The following is a 17,729-nucleotide window of genomic DNA, read 5'->3' on the forward strand; positions in this document are numbered from 1 at the left end:
AATGGCGATGACTGCCTGCCAAAGTATTGGTGCAGATATAATAATGATTAATAATCTAAAACAGGTAGAAAGGAGGGAACCAGGGGAAACTTCATCCAGGGGTGGATCCAGAGAGATCAGCCCAGGAACTCCAAGAAAATCAGGCTTTAAAGGATAACCAGCCGCACTCTGACAATAAGTGGAGTAGCTTTAAATTTCCTTCATTTGTGTACATTTTTCTTATTGTATATTTCTTATAATCTGGTCTTTAGAAAAAAAAAAAAGTTTATATCACTAATCAATCTTTCAGACTTTTTCAATAATCTCACTGTGCATGCTTTTATTTATTTATCCATTTACTCATCCCACACTCAGCATTTCTCACCAGTTGTTGGAACTGAGTCTCAATGACTTTGTCCATTCTCCGCTGTGAGCGAGTTCTCACACATGAAAAGTGTGATCTTACTTTAATCAGATGATGTTTGTCTATAATTGTCACAGAGATGAAGACATGGTGAAGCATTCTAAGACCATTGTCTGTTCTTTGCTTTGATGGTTTTACAGTTCACCATCGGATCAGAAGAAAGGTACTGCAGAGGGAGTAAAAAAATAGACACATCGCTCTTTAGAGAACATGCAGTGTTTTTTCTCTCTCCACGCTGTAGTCAGAGCTGGGTTAACCACAGGCAGACTTGGAGGGGGGGGAGGGAAGGGTGAAGAAGGTGTCGTGAACATTCACATGAAAATTGAAACTACATTAAATGCCAGCGTGAGCAGGAGGCAGAAGCAGGCGAGCATGAGTGCCGTACATCAAATACCTGAATTTGAGAAACTTAAGAAAAGTTTGCCGAGAAACCTTTTGACGACGTGTTAGTGAGAAAGATGACTGCTTCCTATTTCAGCTACTCTGAACTCTTAAGCAACACTTTGCACTGCGCAGAAAGGAAGAGTTCGAGAGTGGGAAGATTGCAATATGTGTAGAAACTGCTAACAGTGTAAAGGAGGGAAGCTACGTCAACTAACCAAGCCAGCTCGACACATGTGAGTACCAGCTATTTCTATACCACTAATATGCTTGTGTTTAATTCTCTGTCTAACATTGTCTTGATTTTGATTAAAAATGACTGTCCCAGAAGCCAAGTCTTAGAGGAAACTCTGAATTTCCTTTTCTTAGTTTTGTATACTTTTTTTTGCTGAATTATGCACTGTTAACTACCCAGATTGTCTTTTTTACTTTGTCAGAATGGACCTTCTGTATTATCTACAGCTGATGTCCATAGATGTAGACAAAAATATGTCAATGTGTTTGTGTCCAGGGCTGTTCACAGTTCAGTTAATGGGACAACAGCCATCCCATGGAGGAGCAGCAGGAGGAAACTGTCACTGCTGGATCAGCTGAAAGGCTGCCAGGAGGCCTGGTGCCCCGGGGGAGCCTGGGACAGAGAGGGGGCTCACGCTGCTATCTGTGGGACACCTGCTGGGGTAGGAGCAGACATCAGTCACTGAATGACTCTCGCTGTTATTATGTGACATCAAGCGTCCAGTGTGTGTCAAATGAAGTCCATATGATTGATCAAATCATTCAAGAATCTCCCTGTAAAGCTTCCCACTAACACTAAATAATGACTGTTTCCTAACAGGTCCTTGATCTTAGTCTTTGCCTGCTACTCAGTTTTTTTTCTTTCCCCCCGTCCCATTCGGCAGTGGCGATCAGAATCGTTGTCCGAAGGCCAAAAAACGCCCAACAGATTCACTTTCCCAATTGGACCATTACGGCATTTGCTATAATGGCCCACTTGGTAGTCATATTTTATTAGAATTTGATCAGTTTAATCAACTGCTACTCAGTCGTTTAAATTTTGACAACTCCTAGGCAATAAATGAACTTTACATTTAATGACTTACTTACTTTGCATTTACTTTTAGACCATTTTTTTCAAAAGAAATCTTAGTTCTTTATTTTTTTCTCAGTTTCCCGCCAGTGTCTCCCACTTCCCAGTGTGTCCTGTCTCTGATCCTCTCTTCTGCTTCCTCTCCCAGTTTCGCTGCTTTCTGCGTTCCCAAGCTCGAAGTCGCGGGCATTATTTAAATTTTCTCTAGCAACCAAGCGTTTTTTGTGGGTCTTAATGTTGACATGCACACCTCCGTCACTTAGATGTAGTTCCTTCTTTTTTTTCTATTTGAGGTCTGATAATACAAAGAACTGCTTTAAATGCAGAAGTAGTGCTGAATAAAAGCGAGTTCATGTCAGGGAAATGACATTTCATGGTGGGTTTGGCTGCTGCACTTGCAGAGAATGTAAGTAACAAAGTAACATTGTATGTGCTTTATGTATTCATTGTTCTCGGTTATTATTAAGCGTGACATGCAGACAATTACACTGAAATGCAAAACTCTGACTGGTAGCAACAAGTTGTTGAACCGTGAGAAATGTGTTATGGGGGAGGAGTGTGCTTTATTTGTTATGTATTAAGTGCTAAGAGACTAGTTTTCTGTCATAATGTGAAAAGCAGAATGCTGTGGAGGTTGTAGTTGACTTTTGTTCAATCAGATGTTGGGAGGGGGGGGGGTTAATTGACTCATTTCTTCTTGTTTTTATGAATGGCAAACAGTAAGACGGCTGTTATGAATCAGTGGAAGATATATTTTTCCTAATTGCCGCCGTTTTTGCTGTCTTTCTGTGTGTTTCTGTGCTCAGAGTTTGGTGACTTCAAGTAAGCTTGTCAGTCTTTATTTTTGTACACACAGAGCCTGAAAACCACTTCCTCTGTACATGTTTGTAAATGTGTGCTTGTCTAAAGAGCACCTTTGAATTTGGCTGTGGTGATGTAACTACATGACAGAGCCGTTGCCTGGGATCACATGCGTTTTGCTGTGCTCAAGTTAATTGTGTCTCAACTGGCCATTTTATTCTCTTTGCTTCCAAAAAAGGCGTGATCGATGCGAGTCTCTGTGCAGACAAAGCAAAGCTGTGTGTATGAAAGGAGACATGAAGAAGTGAAAGGGCTTCTTGAGATATTCACACCAGAAACAGAAACACAAATACTTCACATTTTTTTCTAAAGTGGGCAAATACCAGGAACAAGATTAGCCTTTTACCATCACTGACGAGACTGGAGTCAGCAGTACAACATTTTAGCCTCATCACTGACTGTAACTGATCCTGTTTCTCGTAGATTGTTATGCCATCTAAGTTAAAATACATAAATCATGTTAGCCCTCTCGAGTTACAGCAGTGCCTGATTCAATGAGGCCTTTACAAAAGCTAGTCACAAGGCACGTTTAAAGACAGAATGAGTTTGATATGATCTGAGAGTAAGAACCTAAAAATAAATGCCCTAACTGCAAGACCCTATTCACAGTCAGGCGAAAAAGAAAGTGCAGCCTCTTTCACTTCTAAGGTTTTGCATGTCAGCACATTTAAAGATCATCTGCTCTTTAGAAGGTCTTAAAATTATTCAAATGCAACCTCAGATGAACGACAACAAATGTCATATTGTCATTATTTATCAGCTTGATGAAATCAAGCCGAAATGCAGAAAGTACATCCTATGATTCATTAGCTTTTAGACCCACCTTTAGCAGAAGTATTTCTTCAAACTGATAAAGTCATACAGAGAGTGGGCAGTTTGACTGGCCCATTCCGATGCCTTCATTTTCTTCTGTTTCAGCCATTCTGTCGTAGATTCACTGCTGTGTTTGGGATCATTGTCCTGTTGCATGACCCACTCTGGGTCAAGCTTTAGTTGTCAGACCGATGGCTTCACATTTGACTCTAGAATACTTGCAGAGGAGTTTAGTAATGCAAAGTACCCAGTTCTCAAGCCCGAATCATCACCCTTCCTCCAGCATACCTGACAGTTGGTATGAGGTTTTGTACTAAAAAGCTGTGTTTGGTTTTTGCCAAACATGGCAATGTGCATTACGGCCAATCACCTTCACTTTGGTCTCATCTGTCCACAGAACATTGTTCCATAAGTCTTGCGGTTTGTTCACATCCAACTTAGCAAAATTAAGCTCTGGTTTCTCCTGGCAACTGTTCCATACAAGCCATTCAGTCCTTTTATAATCGTACTGTAACTAACTGAGGTGTAGTATGAGTATAGTATGAGATGTAGCTCTTGGGTTTTCTGCAGTTTCTCTGAGCATTGCATGGTCTGACCTTCAGGTGAATCTAATAGGATGCTACACTGGGCAAACTGGCAACTGTCATAAATGATCTCTACATGTTAATAATCCCTATTACTGTACAATAACCCTGTGCTTCTACAGTAATAAATTACCCTGAACTTACAGTCTATTTCTGCATGACATATTTCTTTAGTGCAGGTATCCCTGAGTGCCAGCTTAAGGAGTCAGCATATGGTTGAAAGCCGGGCAGGAAACGACACACATAAAACTCTTTTAGTTATCGTTATGATTATGGTTGTTAGGAAGATGATGGCATTTTGTGTTAGCATTTGTGTTTATTTACTTTAGTCCACTCTTGTACTGGTTTATAGTTTTTCCACCACGAGTTAAGGCAGTTTAGTCGGCTCTGATGGCTAAAACAGAAGCTAGAAAAGAAACAACATCTTTGGGGTCGTGGTGTGTGCTGCTGTATCACACATGTGTTGTGAACTGTGAGTGAATAAAATGCACAGTAGAGAGCTCTCTTCTTGTCAGACTCAAGGGCTGCATGGAATATTAACGAGTCCTGCCACCGGCCTGTGGGCCACTCTTTGAAACCCTCGGTTTTCAAGGTTTTCTAGGATAGGATTTGATTGGTTGTAATGAAGATGGATTTGCGCACTAACAGTGCTGTGGGGCTCAGTTTCAGGTTTTAGTTTTGATGCATGCGCAAAAGAAAACATGAAGAATAGAATAGAACATGATTAAAGAAAATCATGTGATGTGAGCGGTCTTAAGCCACAATGGTTCCTCACTCAGAGTTAACCGTCGTCTACAGATTCATATCAGCGTCTCTGAGTGGGCAAGCAAACACTTATCAGCACTTAGTGCATGAGCCCTTAGACATTTGCAGTGTGCGTGACGCTCTGTCACGTCGAGATCAAATCAATTGACTCTTGCCACAGAAATTCTGACACATTTCTTTGTAAACTGCAGTCTAAAAGAGTGTCCACCCATCACTCAGTTGTTCTCTTACTGCTGTCTGCTTACCATCTGGCCCCGCCTTGTAGCCTGCCAGCGTGAACATTTAAAAGTAAACGTTTTCCTGCTTTACAGGTCTCTGTGACAGTTGAAATCTTTAAATGAGTCACACGTGTGTTTCCCTGCAGAGTTTCCTGGTTGTGCGGGACTCTGTGACGTCTCAGCCAAGCCTGCTGTGTGTGTCTGCTGGAGCGCAGAATGAGGAAGTCTTTGATTATAATATCAAATGCACAGGAGCAGGTAGGATCACACCACATGCAAACATCTGTGTGTGTGTGCGTGTGCACGCGTGTGCATGTGCTTGTGCGTGTGTGTGTGTGTGTGTCTGTGTGACCAAGCCACCAATTTCCCTGCGTCATTTTTAGTGGTTATTTTATGAGTCATTACTTCTGCCAAAGATGTCAAACCGAACCGATAAATAGAAAATAGCCTAGTAACGTCATGGTAGTTACACTTTCTCTTCTCAGGTTTGTGTACCTGCAGACATGGCAGTTATTGTAGATTGATGCAGATTAAAACATTAAACTCTGGACCTATTTTATTTATTTACCAAACTGTTCCACTTACTGATCTACATGATGTATCTAAAAAGATCAAACACTAAAGGGTCATCTGACTCCTCTAGCCTGCAACACCCTCGTCAGGCTTTATAAACCACACACTGCCAGGAAATAATCGAGCTGTAAAGCTACTGTGGAAATATATGAAACTCTGACATTGGCTTATCTTAAGTTCCCTTTTAGTTTTTTTCTGGTTTAAACTTTGGTGCATTTCCAGGAAAGTATTTTTCACCGGAGCATTTCAGAATGAGACTAAAGCTGCCCACTCTTTCTGTTTCTCTCTGACAGTTTTCCAATTGTCTGAGTCTCATCTGTCTTTCTCTGACTTGACTCAGCTGGTGCTCTTCTACTCTCTGACCAGGTAAGACTCTCCTGTCTCAGTTACATAAAAAACTCCCCATGCTTGGTTATTGGTGGAACTGTGGACGTTGTGAAAGACTGTTCGAACCTGTGTTTAACCAAATCATGTCTGTTTATCTCTTCGATCTCTCTGTGTGTTTCAGGGATGTGCTGGCTGTTTGTCTCCACATTCCTCGCTGGATCTACAGCGTAACAGACACAAACAAAGAGCGTCTTTCACAGCTTGAACCTAGTGCGTCCGGGCCTTCCTGAGCTTTTGCCTTTCATAATCTTCAACAAAACAATACAAAACCGCAAATAAATACACTGTGTTGAGGAGCCTTGTCAGCTAATTTCACTGATTTCTCCATTGCAGAAACTTGGCTTTCCACACCGCCTGATCAACAGACTGATGAAATGTCCCACAGGGAGCCAAGCAGCATGATGTGCTCCATACAGGTATGTGGCTTATCAATGTGTGTGTGGATTTTTGTGAGGGAGAGGGAGGGACTTAAGGGGAAATGGTGTCTTTACTTCCTTCAGTGGGTAAATCAATAGCCTGGTAATTGTCTCAGAAACAGAACATTCATCATGCAACCAGAAGCACCACTCCAAAATAATGTTCAGGTGCCCACAAGAATATTATGTGAGGTGCTAATTTAACTCTCTAAAGTGGTTATATGTGTCTATTGTGTAAATAATGTTGCTTTCTATCCTGTTAACACTGTATGTATGCGTTTTTTTCACTAGCTGACTTCCACAAACGGGGCCCTGTGTATCATCAATCCCCTCTACCTCCGTGAACACGGAGATGAGTGGCTGACCCACAGGCCCGCTGCCGCACAGCCGTCAAATTACAGACGAGAGCGACGCCTCAGCACCACCCGGCAATGGGCAGGCGCCGGGTTACAAAGTAAACGAGCCATCTCTTTGGAGCAAGAAATCCCTGCTCCCAATACAGAAAGCTCAGGTCAGTGCACCAACTTCAGATGGCCATTTCACCCAAAATAAAAAAGCTTTCTCAGTTATGAACAGCGATGTTAGACAGTGTAGTTTCATTTCCCCTCACAGTTTTGGAAAACAATGTTTCTATCTATCCAGATCAGGAGACGCATTGAACTTAAAGTTTCTGTTTAAACCCCTAAAAATCTTTTTTTCCCCCTCATGAAAATAAGCCTACCAATAAACTCGTAACTGTGTTTTCTATACATTTTGTACACGGACAGAGACGTGCAGTCCTGGTCAGTTCTGCTGAAATGTGTGAGAGGGTAAAACACAGTTACGAGTTTCTAAATCAGGAAGTCCTGGGCCACAGAGAGTACGCTGTTCCTGCAGGTCAGAGGGAGAAAAAAATCCACTGTGTCTGGTGCAAACAGGAAGTGGCTTTGTGCAAGCTTTTAAAACTAAATATCACCACAAAAAGCATTCATGTGGGTTAGCACTTATTAAAATGCTTTAATCATCGTCAGCTGTTCTGTCATCTTGCTCCACACTTGCACATATATTTGGCTTGACCACACTGTCAGACAAAATGTTGCTAATGTGAAATAAACTCCTTAATCGCTAGCTCTGACAAGTTAGCCCTGCGCAGCAAGTGGACAAAACTAATTCCTATGGTTGTTTTTGAGACTGTCAGAGGTACATCATATTCCAGAAATAGTTAAAATGCCAGTCCTGTTTCTCTGTTTATGTCACTTGTGATATCAGTAAGTGGGATCAGTTAAATTCATTTAAAAAAAACTGTGATGTTATTTAGGTTTAACCAGAGCCCGTTCCGCTGATTCAGCACCAGCTGAGCAAACACCATCAGGGGTGGTCCTCCGGCGGCCCAGTCGGGATTTAGTAATCTCCCAGCCTCAGAGAGTGAGCACGGGGAGCCTACCTTCATCCACTTCCTCCACCCCCAGAAATGGAACACCTGAGTTGCAGCGCCACAGCAGCCCCGTGCCTCAGTCTCCTCACAGGGTGTCCTGGATTGAGGATGGTGTCTGGCTGCCTCCACCCAGGCCTTCTTCCTTGCTCCAGCCTCCATCACTCGAGCTTGACTCGATTTCAATCAGCAGCATAGAGGAAGAGATGGAGCCCCAGACGCTAAGCTCGCCACATCACCACCCTTCAGCACACCGTTTGGCTGATAAGGTCCTACATCGCCTCTCTGCCGTGGGCCAGGCGCTGGGTGGGCTGGTAAGCCAGAAAAAAAGACTGTCCAATCGTGTGCAAGAGCTGAGTGAGAGGAAAGGTGCTGCATTCGCAGAGGCTGTGAAGGGATTTGTGGAGATGACATCGAAGCGAGGGACTGATCCTAGCGGTGTCACAGGGTCGGAGTTCTTACAGGAAGTGAGATTATCACTCACATCACTGAGGGAGACACTGCTGGAATATGCGGAAATCCAGATGTTACTGGATAGCATAACTGACCTAAACGACTCAGAGATTGGTGAGTGGGCTGTGACATAACACAAAAATGATTTTAGGTTTTTGTTGTCAGCATAAATGACAAAATATATATTTTGCATTCTTGAAACCTAGTGGATGAACGCTTAGTGCTCCAATAATTATCTCTTATGCTATCTTTTGATCCTGGTGTAGACACCCTGGTGGAGCTCTCCATCCACAAAGTGGCTCTGAAGCCTGTCTCCAGCCACCTCTACTCCTGCATAGAAACCTCTCGAACCAATGATGGCACCCTCGAGCGTCTCCAGAGCAACCTGCGCTTGCTGGAAAAGAACGAGGTGACTGAACTAGGAGGTTCAGCAGGAGTCGGAGTTCCTGACTCCATCACGCTAGATCGTATCCAGCAGAAATGGAATAATATGCACGATGTCTACTCCCCAAACAAGAAAGTGGAGATCATGCTCAAAGTCTGCAAGAGCATCTATCACAGCATGAGTGCCAATGCTAGCTCAGGTAGCCTGGCAGTGTTTTGTAAATACTACTCTTCTACTTTGAGTCGCTTGGTTGATATATCCACTTAAAGTCATGTTCTTCTCACAGCAGGTAAAGTGTATGGAGCAGATGATTTCCTGCCCTGCCTGACGTGGGTGCTGCTCCGTAGCAACTTGGTCATCTTACAGGTAGACACAGATTACATGATGGAACTGCTGGATCCCACACAGCTACAAGGAGAGGGTAAGCCAATTATAATTCAAAGACAATGTAGAGGAAGTGTGATGCTCCATTTTAGTAAATCATGTTTGAAACTAAGTAGAAGTTTTTCTGACTTTACTCAGAAACTTAGTAAGTTTTTTGGCTTTGCACATTTTTCCATAGTGATGGCTGCTCACTAGTCTTCAGGCCGATGTGACTAAAGACTAAGGGCACACACTTGCAGGACTATTTTATAGTCCTGCAAGTGTGTTCATCTGCTGTTTAAATTTTGATGGAGGAGTTGCTCTCGTGCAGTCCTCCAACATCCTGACTGCACATGGCTGGATGTACATGAACTTAAAAAGTATGGCCTTTTAAAGTCTAAAGATGACACTATAGAGGGTCTTACCCTTATAATTTTATTCTTGCACTACTAATATGGCATTGCATGCTTAAAATAATCCTTACGTTTTCTTAATTTTGTCCTTGGTGCAGCACTTTAGTTTTTCAGCTGTCTTGAAAAAAACAAACAGTTTTAGCTCCTGTTCCTCTTCGTTTATGTCATGGACCGGCTGTGTGGCAGGCAGGAAGTGGACCCAAACGCAAACTCACAGGAAAACAGGACTGAACTCAAAATACAGCTTTATTGCTGACAGTAGATAATAGCGATACAAAATAACATGAAACTAAACTGGGAAGTACTAAGGTAACTGACTTACGAGGAAACACACGGAGGGGCACACAGTCATGAGGGAGAACGCGACACAGAACTGAGGGAGACGCAGACCTAAATACACAGAGGGTTAACGAGGGAAGTGGGAGCACATGAGGAACACAGGTGACACTGATAATCATAACAAGACAAGGCAGGAGAAAACGCAACACTGACGGGAGACTGTCAAAGTAAAACAGGAAGTACAGAGGTTCAGACAGGAGGAGAGAGAGCACGGGAGAGCACAGACATAACGGGCTGGGAAAACATGGAATAAAACACAAGGAGGGGAGACGAGGGCTCACAGATACACAGAGGGGCACACAGGGGTAAAAGTCACAAGGGAAATCAAATAAGAAACAACTTAACAGAGCAACCCAGGAACCATGGCCTAAATAAAGAAATACAAAAATACACGAGAACCAAGAATGCTGGGCCAACATGGCCCAGGATCATGACAGTTTAAGTGAACTTTCTTTTAATTGGCTGCCCCCTTGCACACAGGAAACAGCAAGTGGGTGGGGTTTCTGTTCTCACAGCCTTAGAGCTGTATGCCTGGGACACAGAGCAAAAGACAAACAAATATGAGCATTTAGTGCACTCCCAAGACCTAAGCTTTGATTTTAATCAGTCCCCCCTACTTGTATGGAACTTTATGATGACACTTTGTAGCTGTAGTTTTGTAGTTTCCCCACTGCTTATAGGTTGTGTCACTCAATGTCACCTTTTTCTGTATCCCCATATCAACAGGTGGCTACTACCTTACAACTCTATATGCCTCTCTCTACTACATCAGCAGTTTCCGCCCACGACTGGCTGCCCGTCAGCTTAGTGTGGAAGCCCAACAGTCTCTCAATCAGTGGCATCGCAGACGCACACTGCACTGTAACCAGTCGCGTCGCAGCAAGCACAGACGGACTATTCGGAGGCAGGTTTGTCGGGATGGGAGTAAAGATGAAGGCAAAAATGAAAATGCATCTGTTAGTATGGAGGGGTCACAGGAACAGGAAGAAAGCAACACAGAGGCTCTGCAGACACTGAGCGAGGAGACAGGGAGGGAACAAGGAGCCAATGACCAATCACAGCCTACTAGTCCAACTTCAGACTCTCAGGAAGAGGAAAAAACAAGCAAACAGGAAGATAGCCAGACTTCTGGTGAAGGAAAAGAGGAGGACCACAGAGCATTATAATGAGATGCACATCGTCAGGAGAAGGTCAAAGACCCTCAAAATGTTCTTACTGGTCAAAGCCATTTCTCACCTTTTGAAATTCTTGCAAAGAGGTAAATGAAGCTTTTGACATGTGTTACTAACATGTGCCTAACTCAGCCTGAGGATTGGGAATCCTCTTGGGTCTCATGATAAAGCTGGAGTGTCACAAGTCGAGAGGATGAATGAGATACTAAAGCGACATTTCTTAAATTTGAGCTGTTTTCTTCTAAAGTGTAACAAGAGGTGTCACACATGGACACCACTCTCTTGTCACACTCCAAAAAGATTCACAGCACTGGTCTAAATGACAACGGGTTTAATGTCATAAGTGAGCTGTAAAGACAAAACTTGCCACTAGAGACTTGATTAATGGGAGCTTTTTTGGCCACCATGATCAGTGTAAATGTGTCACATAGATCAGTGTTCCCCCTCATACTCCGGGGGGTTAAATCTAGTAATTGATCACATTGATCAATTAACAGTATATATTAAACATAAGCAATGTATTCGATACAGTTGCTTTATCACATTTCATAAAACCCCTGACCAGGAAGTGGTTGCATTTTGTAACATGTGCCCTGGGTTGGAATCCTTCATGCTTATTAATTTAAACTTGTATCATTCGACATTTCTAAATGTGGTCATATTAAAGCAGTAGCCTGCTAAAAGAGTGAAGTCATTAAAGGTCTAAAAAAAAGTCTGCTTAGGCTGTGCAGTTTATTCTGCTCTTTTTAGCACCACCTACAACAGACAGCTGTTTTCAGGTAAATGCAGTCCCACTTTGTGTTGCTCATAGAGTATATTATTATCATTATTGTTATTATTATTATTATTATTATTATTATTATTTATTATTATTATTATTATTATTGTTATTATTGCAGAAGCTTGCTCCAGGATGAAATGCTAAAATGTACTTGGACAGTGTTGCTAACTCTATTGTTAATAGCGTTAAATGGTGTTAGCAGTAACACTTTGATAGTGCCATGGGCATGTCTTTTCCTTTTGTCCTAAAGTGGCAATAAAATAAAATAATCAATAAATAAAACTGAATCATTTGATCCTCTCAATTCTGTCTCAGGCTCTTTTCTAACAGCATTTTGCTGCAAAGGCATGTGCTGTGTTGTTTCTGTTCTCCACAGTAATGCACAAACACTTAAAATCCACAGACTCCCCACAAAAAGCAATTACAGTAACACCATTATCACTTATCTCTACACTATAGTAAAGGTCATCCGTAGTTTGGGCCACTAGAGGGCAGCATTCAACCTTCTCTGTTATGAACAACTTTTAGCCCCTTGATTGGTTGGTGGCTTTGGCGCTTTCTTGAAGAGGAAGCTGAAACTAAACTAAGTTACATAAGTTAAAATCACTGTGCTACTACTACTAGTACTAGTGATAGTGTGCCCCTTTTGGCACAGTATAATCGTCAGCAGAAGCAGAAGCTATAGCACCAAACAGGTAAGTAAGGAATAAATCACTGGGCGCGAGACAAAGCTGAAAATGACAACAGAAATTACAAGACTGAAAGGGAGGAGTCAAAACGAAATTTGCATATATGTAAGGGAGATGGCATGTCTATAAAAGTTGCAGTTGAAGTGATAATGAAAAGATACTTGCAAGTCACATTTGAAGAGGTTCTTGAAAGGAGACTTGAAAGGAGGTGTGTTGGGCTAGTCATTGACACTAAATGTGTAAGTCAAGTTAAAGCACCTGTAAAAACAGAGTGACAGGTGGAAGTTCAGCACTGGGCACGGGGGCGTTGGGGGTAAGCTGTCAGCTAATGCTGGCTTGGTTTGCAAGGTGCATCAATAGACAGGATTCATGCATTACACAGAAACTGCTGTTAAGTGCTAAGAAGTATACACATAAGATACTAGAACTTAATTCAACAAATTTACCAAATTTGCTTCACTGCTGTAAAAGCAGTGAAGCAAACTGAAGCCAATTCATTTGTTAAACTGTTGCACTGAAAAGTGCAAATACTTTATTGACTTAATTAAGTTGAGGTGAACCCAGTCAGGAAGTGGCCACAGGCCGAATAACGCACAATTTTAAGTAAGTAAGTAAGTTAGAGCCTCTACAGGCCTCTACTAAAAAGCAACTTCTGAAACCCAGACAGCTGAAAGCATGTTAAATCTGCTGAATAAAGTTTGGCATGTTGCATGGCAGTTTGTGGTTCATTTTTGGAGCCACCCTCAAGTGGTCATTCAAAAATCTAGTTTTTGGTCCATCAGCTTTTTTTTAGTCTTCAAGGTTGTCACTTGGTTGAGACTTTAAGAAGTGGCTATTAATAAACTAAAAATTAAGGCTGAAGCACCTCACTTAAAGTACACTTAGTGGAAAAATAGCACAGTTAAAAAATTAAAATAAAAGGAGTCATAAATAGGCCTAGGCCGCTAGGGGCTTCCCATGATTTCTTCTTCGCTCATCTGCTTTCGCTCCCTGTCTCTTTATACACCACTCTGTATTTAATCATTAGTTATTATTAAACTCTGACTCTCTCTCCTGTAGTTTGCCTTTCATCCTGTCTTCCTCTGCTCTCTTCTTTTTCCCCTTACCACGAACTGGTTGTGGCTGATGGCTGCGCCTCCCTGAGCCTGGGTCTCATTCAGGTTTCTTCCTGTTAAAAAGACGTTTTTCTTTCCCACTGTCGCCAAGTGCTTGCTCAAAGGGGGTTGTGTCATGATTGTGGTTTCTTCTATTATTGTAGGAACTTTACCATATAAAGTGCTTTGAATTGATGCTGTATAAATAAAACTTAATAAAAATGCTGCAGCAAAAAAAATAAAAAAAATAAAAATGGATGGAAGGCACGGTTGAAGTTCTTGTAAGACAGAAGTAGAATTTACATTCATTATTGTAATTTAATCTACAGTCTGTAGTTATTGTTCTTGTACATTTTCCTATGATCCATGACACATTTTTTGCTATTACATTGCTATTGTTGTTGTTATAATATAATTAACAGCTTGTAAATTCAAATGTTACCACAATACTTAATAAATGCACATACATTGAGCGTGTACACATGTGAATAGTTATGCAGAGGGCCTCTCATGTAAATGTACACACACAGCTCCATGTACATGCACATATGGAACCGTCTCATCGCTGCATTCTAAATGACCGAGCCAATCAAATTTGCCTAATGAGACATCTGGCATTCTGCCTGCATGTGGATGGCAAGCCCAGAAACAGCTGGCCTTTACACACACACACACGCACACACACACACACACACACACACACACACACACACACACACACACACACACACACACACACACACACACACACACACACACACACACACACACACAGAATTTCCCTTTTTCTTTACACATACTATCAGTATGTGATAGTTGGTGGACAGAGCAAGAAATGCTGCGATACACACTGAATCACGTATGCATGTTTGTAGTGAATGTCTATATCACACACACATGCACACATACACATACACACACGGTGGGCAATATTTTAAGAAGTGCTGAAGATAGAGTTGTGGTCCAAAGCATACATGGCCAGTACGTGTCATTCTCCCACACAAAGTCCTTTCACATATGTGATATATTATGCATACATGAGTGTGTGCAACTCACTCACCACTGCCATAAATTAGATATATGGCACTGGCAGTGGCAGAGGTGGTTGTGGGTGTGTGTGTGTGTGTGTGTGTGTGTGTGTGTGTGTGTGAAATGAAGAGCGTAAGGCAGGGATGTGGGAGGGGGCACAGATGGCTGTGGCCTGAGGCGTTTGAGATACTGCAGCTAAACACGGAAACTGCAACAAACACACACACACACACACACACGCACACATGTATGTATTGGTGGGCTGCTCACATATAAAGAAACAAGGACAGGAAAACAAAGTTTGATTTATTAATGTTCGCTCAAATATCTGCATTATATATTACTTACCACAACTACATAGTAACTCAGTTACTCAGTTAAATATTGTAGTTTTTCTTCACTATATTAACATGACAGTAGTACAGTAAGTTCATTTAATTTGATACATTACATAGACAGGGAGTGCAGACAGTAAATAAAAATTATTCACAGTCTCACCCCAGCCGGTCGCAGCAGATGGCCGCACCTCCCTGAGTCTGGTTCTGCTGGAGGTTTCTTCCTGTTAAAAGGGGAGTTTTTCCTTCCCACTGTCGCCAAAGTGCTTGCTCATAGGAGGTCGTATGATTGTTGGGTTTTTCTCTGTCTACCTTGCAGTATAAAGCGCCTTGAGGTGACTGTTGTTGCAATTTGGTGTTGCATAAATAAAATTGAATTGAATTGAATTGAATTTTTAATAAAGATATACTTCTTTCCCCCTCCTTTGCTTTTCATAACTCCCACAGTGCACCTTGTAATGTCTCACTTTGAGCTCAGCGATCCCGTTGAACAGCAGAGCATCTTTACCGCCGTGCTCTTCCTTGTCCTCACATGTCACTCGTCCCTCTATGATGCGTGTGAGGGTCTTTGTCTTTACTGCAGCCTCTGACTGACCGTCACCGTACAACAGCTTTCCTCCGTCACAGCTCATTCACACACCCACAATAAAAGTTTCTCCTTTTCCCTTTCTCTTTTTAACCCTCGTGGAGATTTTACATTCCCTCCTTGTCATTCAGTCCCCCCCTGCATTCCTCCATTCCTTTCTCTTTCTCTACCCCTCTCTCTCTTTCACTCCCTCCCCCTCCCCATCTCTCCTACTTGTCTGAACTCTGACAGGTGTGTAATTGAATGATTAATGACCACCACAGTAACCCTCCTCCTCCTCATCCCCCCTCTCTCTCTCTTTCTCTCTCTCCTGCTCAACCACACAGACTTTATATTAAAATGGAACTGTGCAATGTTTATGCACACACACACACACACACACACACACACACACACACACACACACACACACACACACACACACACACACACACACACACACACACACACACACACACACACATTTATGCACACAGGTATGCACATTTCCACAAGTGTTCATTTTGCTTCAATAACTTGAATGGTCAAATTCAAGAAGACGAGTCTTGAAATGATGGAAACATAAGGAGCGTAGTAATATGTATATGAAGGGCCAACACTGCACCGGTGCTGCAATAAAAATCAGAATAACTTGATCTTATGTGAATTTAATAAATAAATAATAAATGTTTCCCACAAACTGAGCTTTAATGCATTAAGAAAATAAAAGTAAAAATCTGATTTGTGACGCTGTATGGCTCAAATCCACTGTAATGCCAAACTACACACCTCTACGGGCTACAGCAGATTTTCTCCTCTAAGCGCAGACACTCATAAATACATCACAGTTTTTTGGTTCTGTTTTCATCCCATTTGTCAACAGAAAGAAGGATTTTCCCACCCTCTAAATGAGTCTCAGCTGGTGAAAGAAAACGCTCTCACTTGATCTTAGCCGATCACAAGCTGAAGCTATGTTCTGACTGATGTGTCAGTAAGTCCCGTGCACTGATGGGCGTGATTATTTCTGGTTATTATTATTAATATTATTTTCTGATGCTGAGGGGGGAAAATTCAAGAAAATGTGTGATTTTTGTCACAGATTATAAAAACAGCGTGTCATTTGAAAACCATTCAGCTGTTTCAAAAGTCAGAGGAATGAATATTGATATTATTGACTTTTTCTTGTTTAAACACACATGTTTATACACTTAGGTTATATGGATTAAGAATCTAAAGGCCTCAGGCTTAAACTTCAGTGGTAAGGAGACATTTCTTTGCATTTCTTCATCTTTTCCCATGTTGATGCTGGAGGTTCTCAAATATTTAAAACCACACCCTTCCACTCCGTGATATGCTAAATGTCAGATACGGCACCATCAAGATGTTATTTTTCATAGACAAACCATATTCATTCATTCATTCATTCATTCCCCTGGTTATCCACATCCCCTGGAGAGACTCTGCGCTTCACCAGGGAGAGACATTTATATAAAATTATATAAAATGTCTCATGGAAAAACATCCTGTTATCCCCTTTTGACTTTTGTGCCCTCCTTCTTTTGGTCTGACTAAACAGTGAGACAGTGTGATGGACAGTGTGTGTGCTGTAGGCTTTAGCATGTATGTTGGTGCAGAGCTCAGTTTCAAAACCAGTATAAAAAATAATGGTACGTTTTCACAGGTCATACTGAAACAAAAGTTGCTGAACTATTTGCATGACAGTGTTGTGAAAAAAAAGGGATTACCAGGCAAACAGGGCTGCATGGGGGGGCAGGGGGGTTAGAGAGTAAAAGTGAGGGGCCCGTCCTGACCAGCAAGGCTGAGGAGCGAGTGTGTGAAGGGACAAAGAGAAACGAAAAGTGAAGGAGTGCTGAGGTCAGGACCTGCGTGCTAAGCGAGAACGACCATTTCCTGTTGACCCCTGTCTGAACTCTGGCCTCTGACCTCCCCTGCAAGTCCCCATCCTCCTGCAGGCCAAATGGGGGTAGGGCGAGGATGGGGTATTATGTGTTTGTTGTGTCCTTTGGGTGCTGTGAGTGGATGTTAGGCAGCAAAAGGTGTAATTATGTGTGGATGTTTGGGGCCTAAAGCAGAAGTGAGGTGAAGGTTAGGGATAGGATTGGTGTCTAACAGGCTTTAAGGGGGGGAAAGTGAGGCGAAAGGCTGCTCAAGTTTTAAGTGTTTGTGCTTGTTGGAGATATTTCTAAATATA

At 42.1% G+C, this 17,729-nt stretch overlaps 1 protein-coding gene across 2 annotated transcripts; it reads left to right on the top strand.

The window, feature by feature from the left end:
- Positions 1-741: 741 nt before the first annotated feature.
- On the top strand, positions 742-12,108 carry rinl (Ras and Rab interactor-like). 2 transcript variants are annotated; one of them, XM_031741556.2, is made up of 11 exons: positions 742-1,020; positions 1,296-1,461; positions 5,259-5,370; positions 5,979-6,051; positions 6,194-6,282; positions 6,406-6,488; positions 6,780-6,999; positions 7,786-8,466; positions 8,619-8,936; positions 9,024-9,158; positions 10,579-12,108. In XM_031741556.2, coding segments are annotated over exons 1-11 (2,319 nt in total). In that variant the 5' UTR covers positions 742-1,018; the 3' UTR covers positions 11,019-12,108. The 2 variants fall into 2 exon arrangements, with proteins under 2 accessions (XP_031597416.1, XP_039454246.1); XM_039598312.1 differs by lacking the exons at positions 742-1,020; positions 1,296-1,461 and adding an exon at positions 2,201-2,277.
- The last annotated feature ends 5,621 nt before the right edge of the window (positions 12,109-17,729 follow it).

The sequence above is a fragment of the Oreochromis aureus genome, linkage group 14 (genome assembly GCF_013358895.1).
Source record: "Oreochromis aureus strain Israel breed Guangdong linkage group 14, ZZ_aureus, whole genome shotgun sequence".
NCBI classification, from domain to species: domain Eukaryota; kingdom Metazoa; phylum Chordata; class Actinopteri; order Cichliformes; family Cichlidae; genus Oreochromis; species Oreochromis aureus.

Coding starts and splice junctions, on each gene's coding strand:
- rinl (XM_031741556.2), top strand. Junction 6,052..6,193: donor CTCTTCTACTCTCTGACCAG/GTAAGACTCTCC, acceptor TGTGTGTTTCAG/GGATGTGCTGGCTGTTTGTC. Junction 8,937..9,023: donor GAGTGCCAATGCTAGCTCAG/GTAGCCTGGCAG, acceptor TTCTTCTCACAG/CAGGTAAAGTGTATGGAGCA.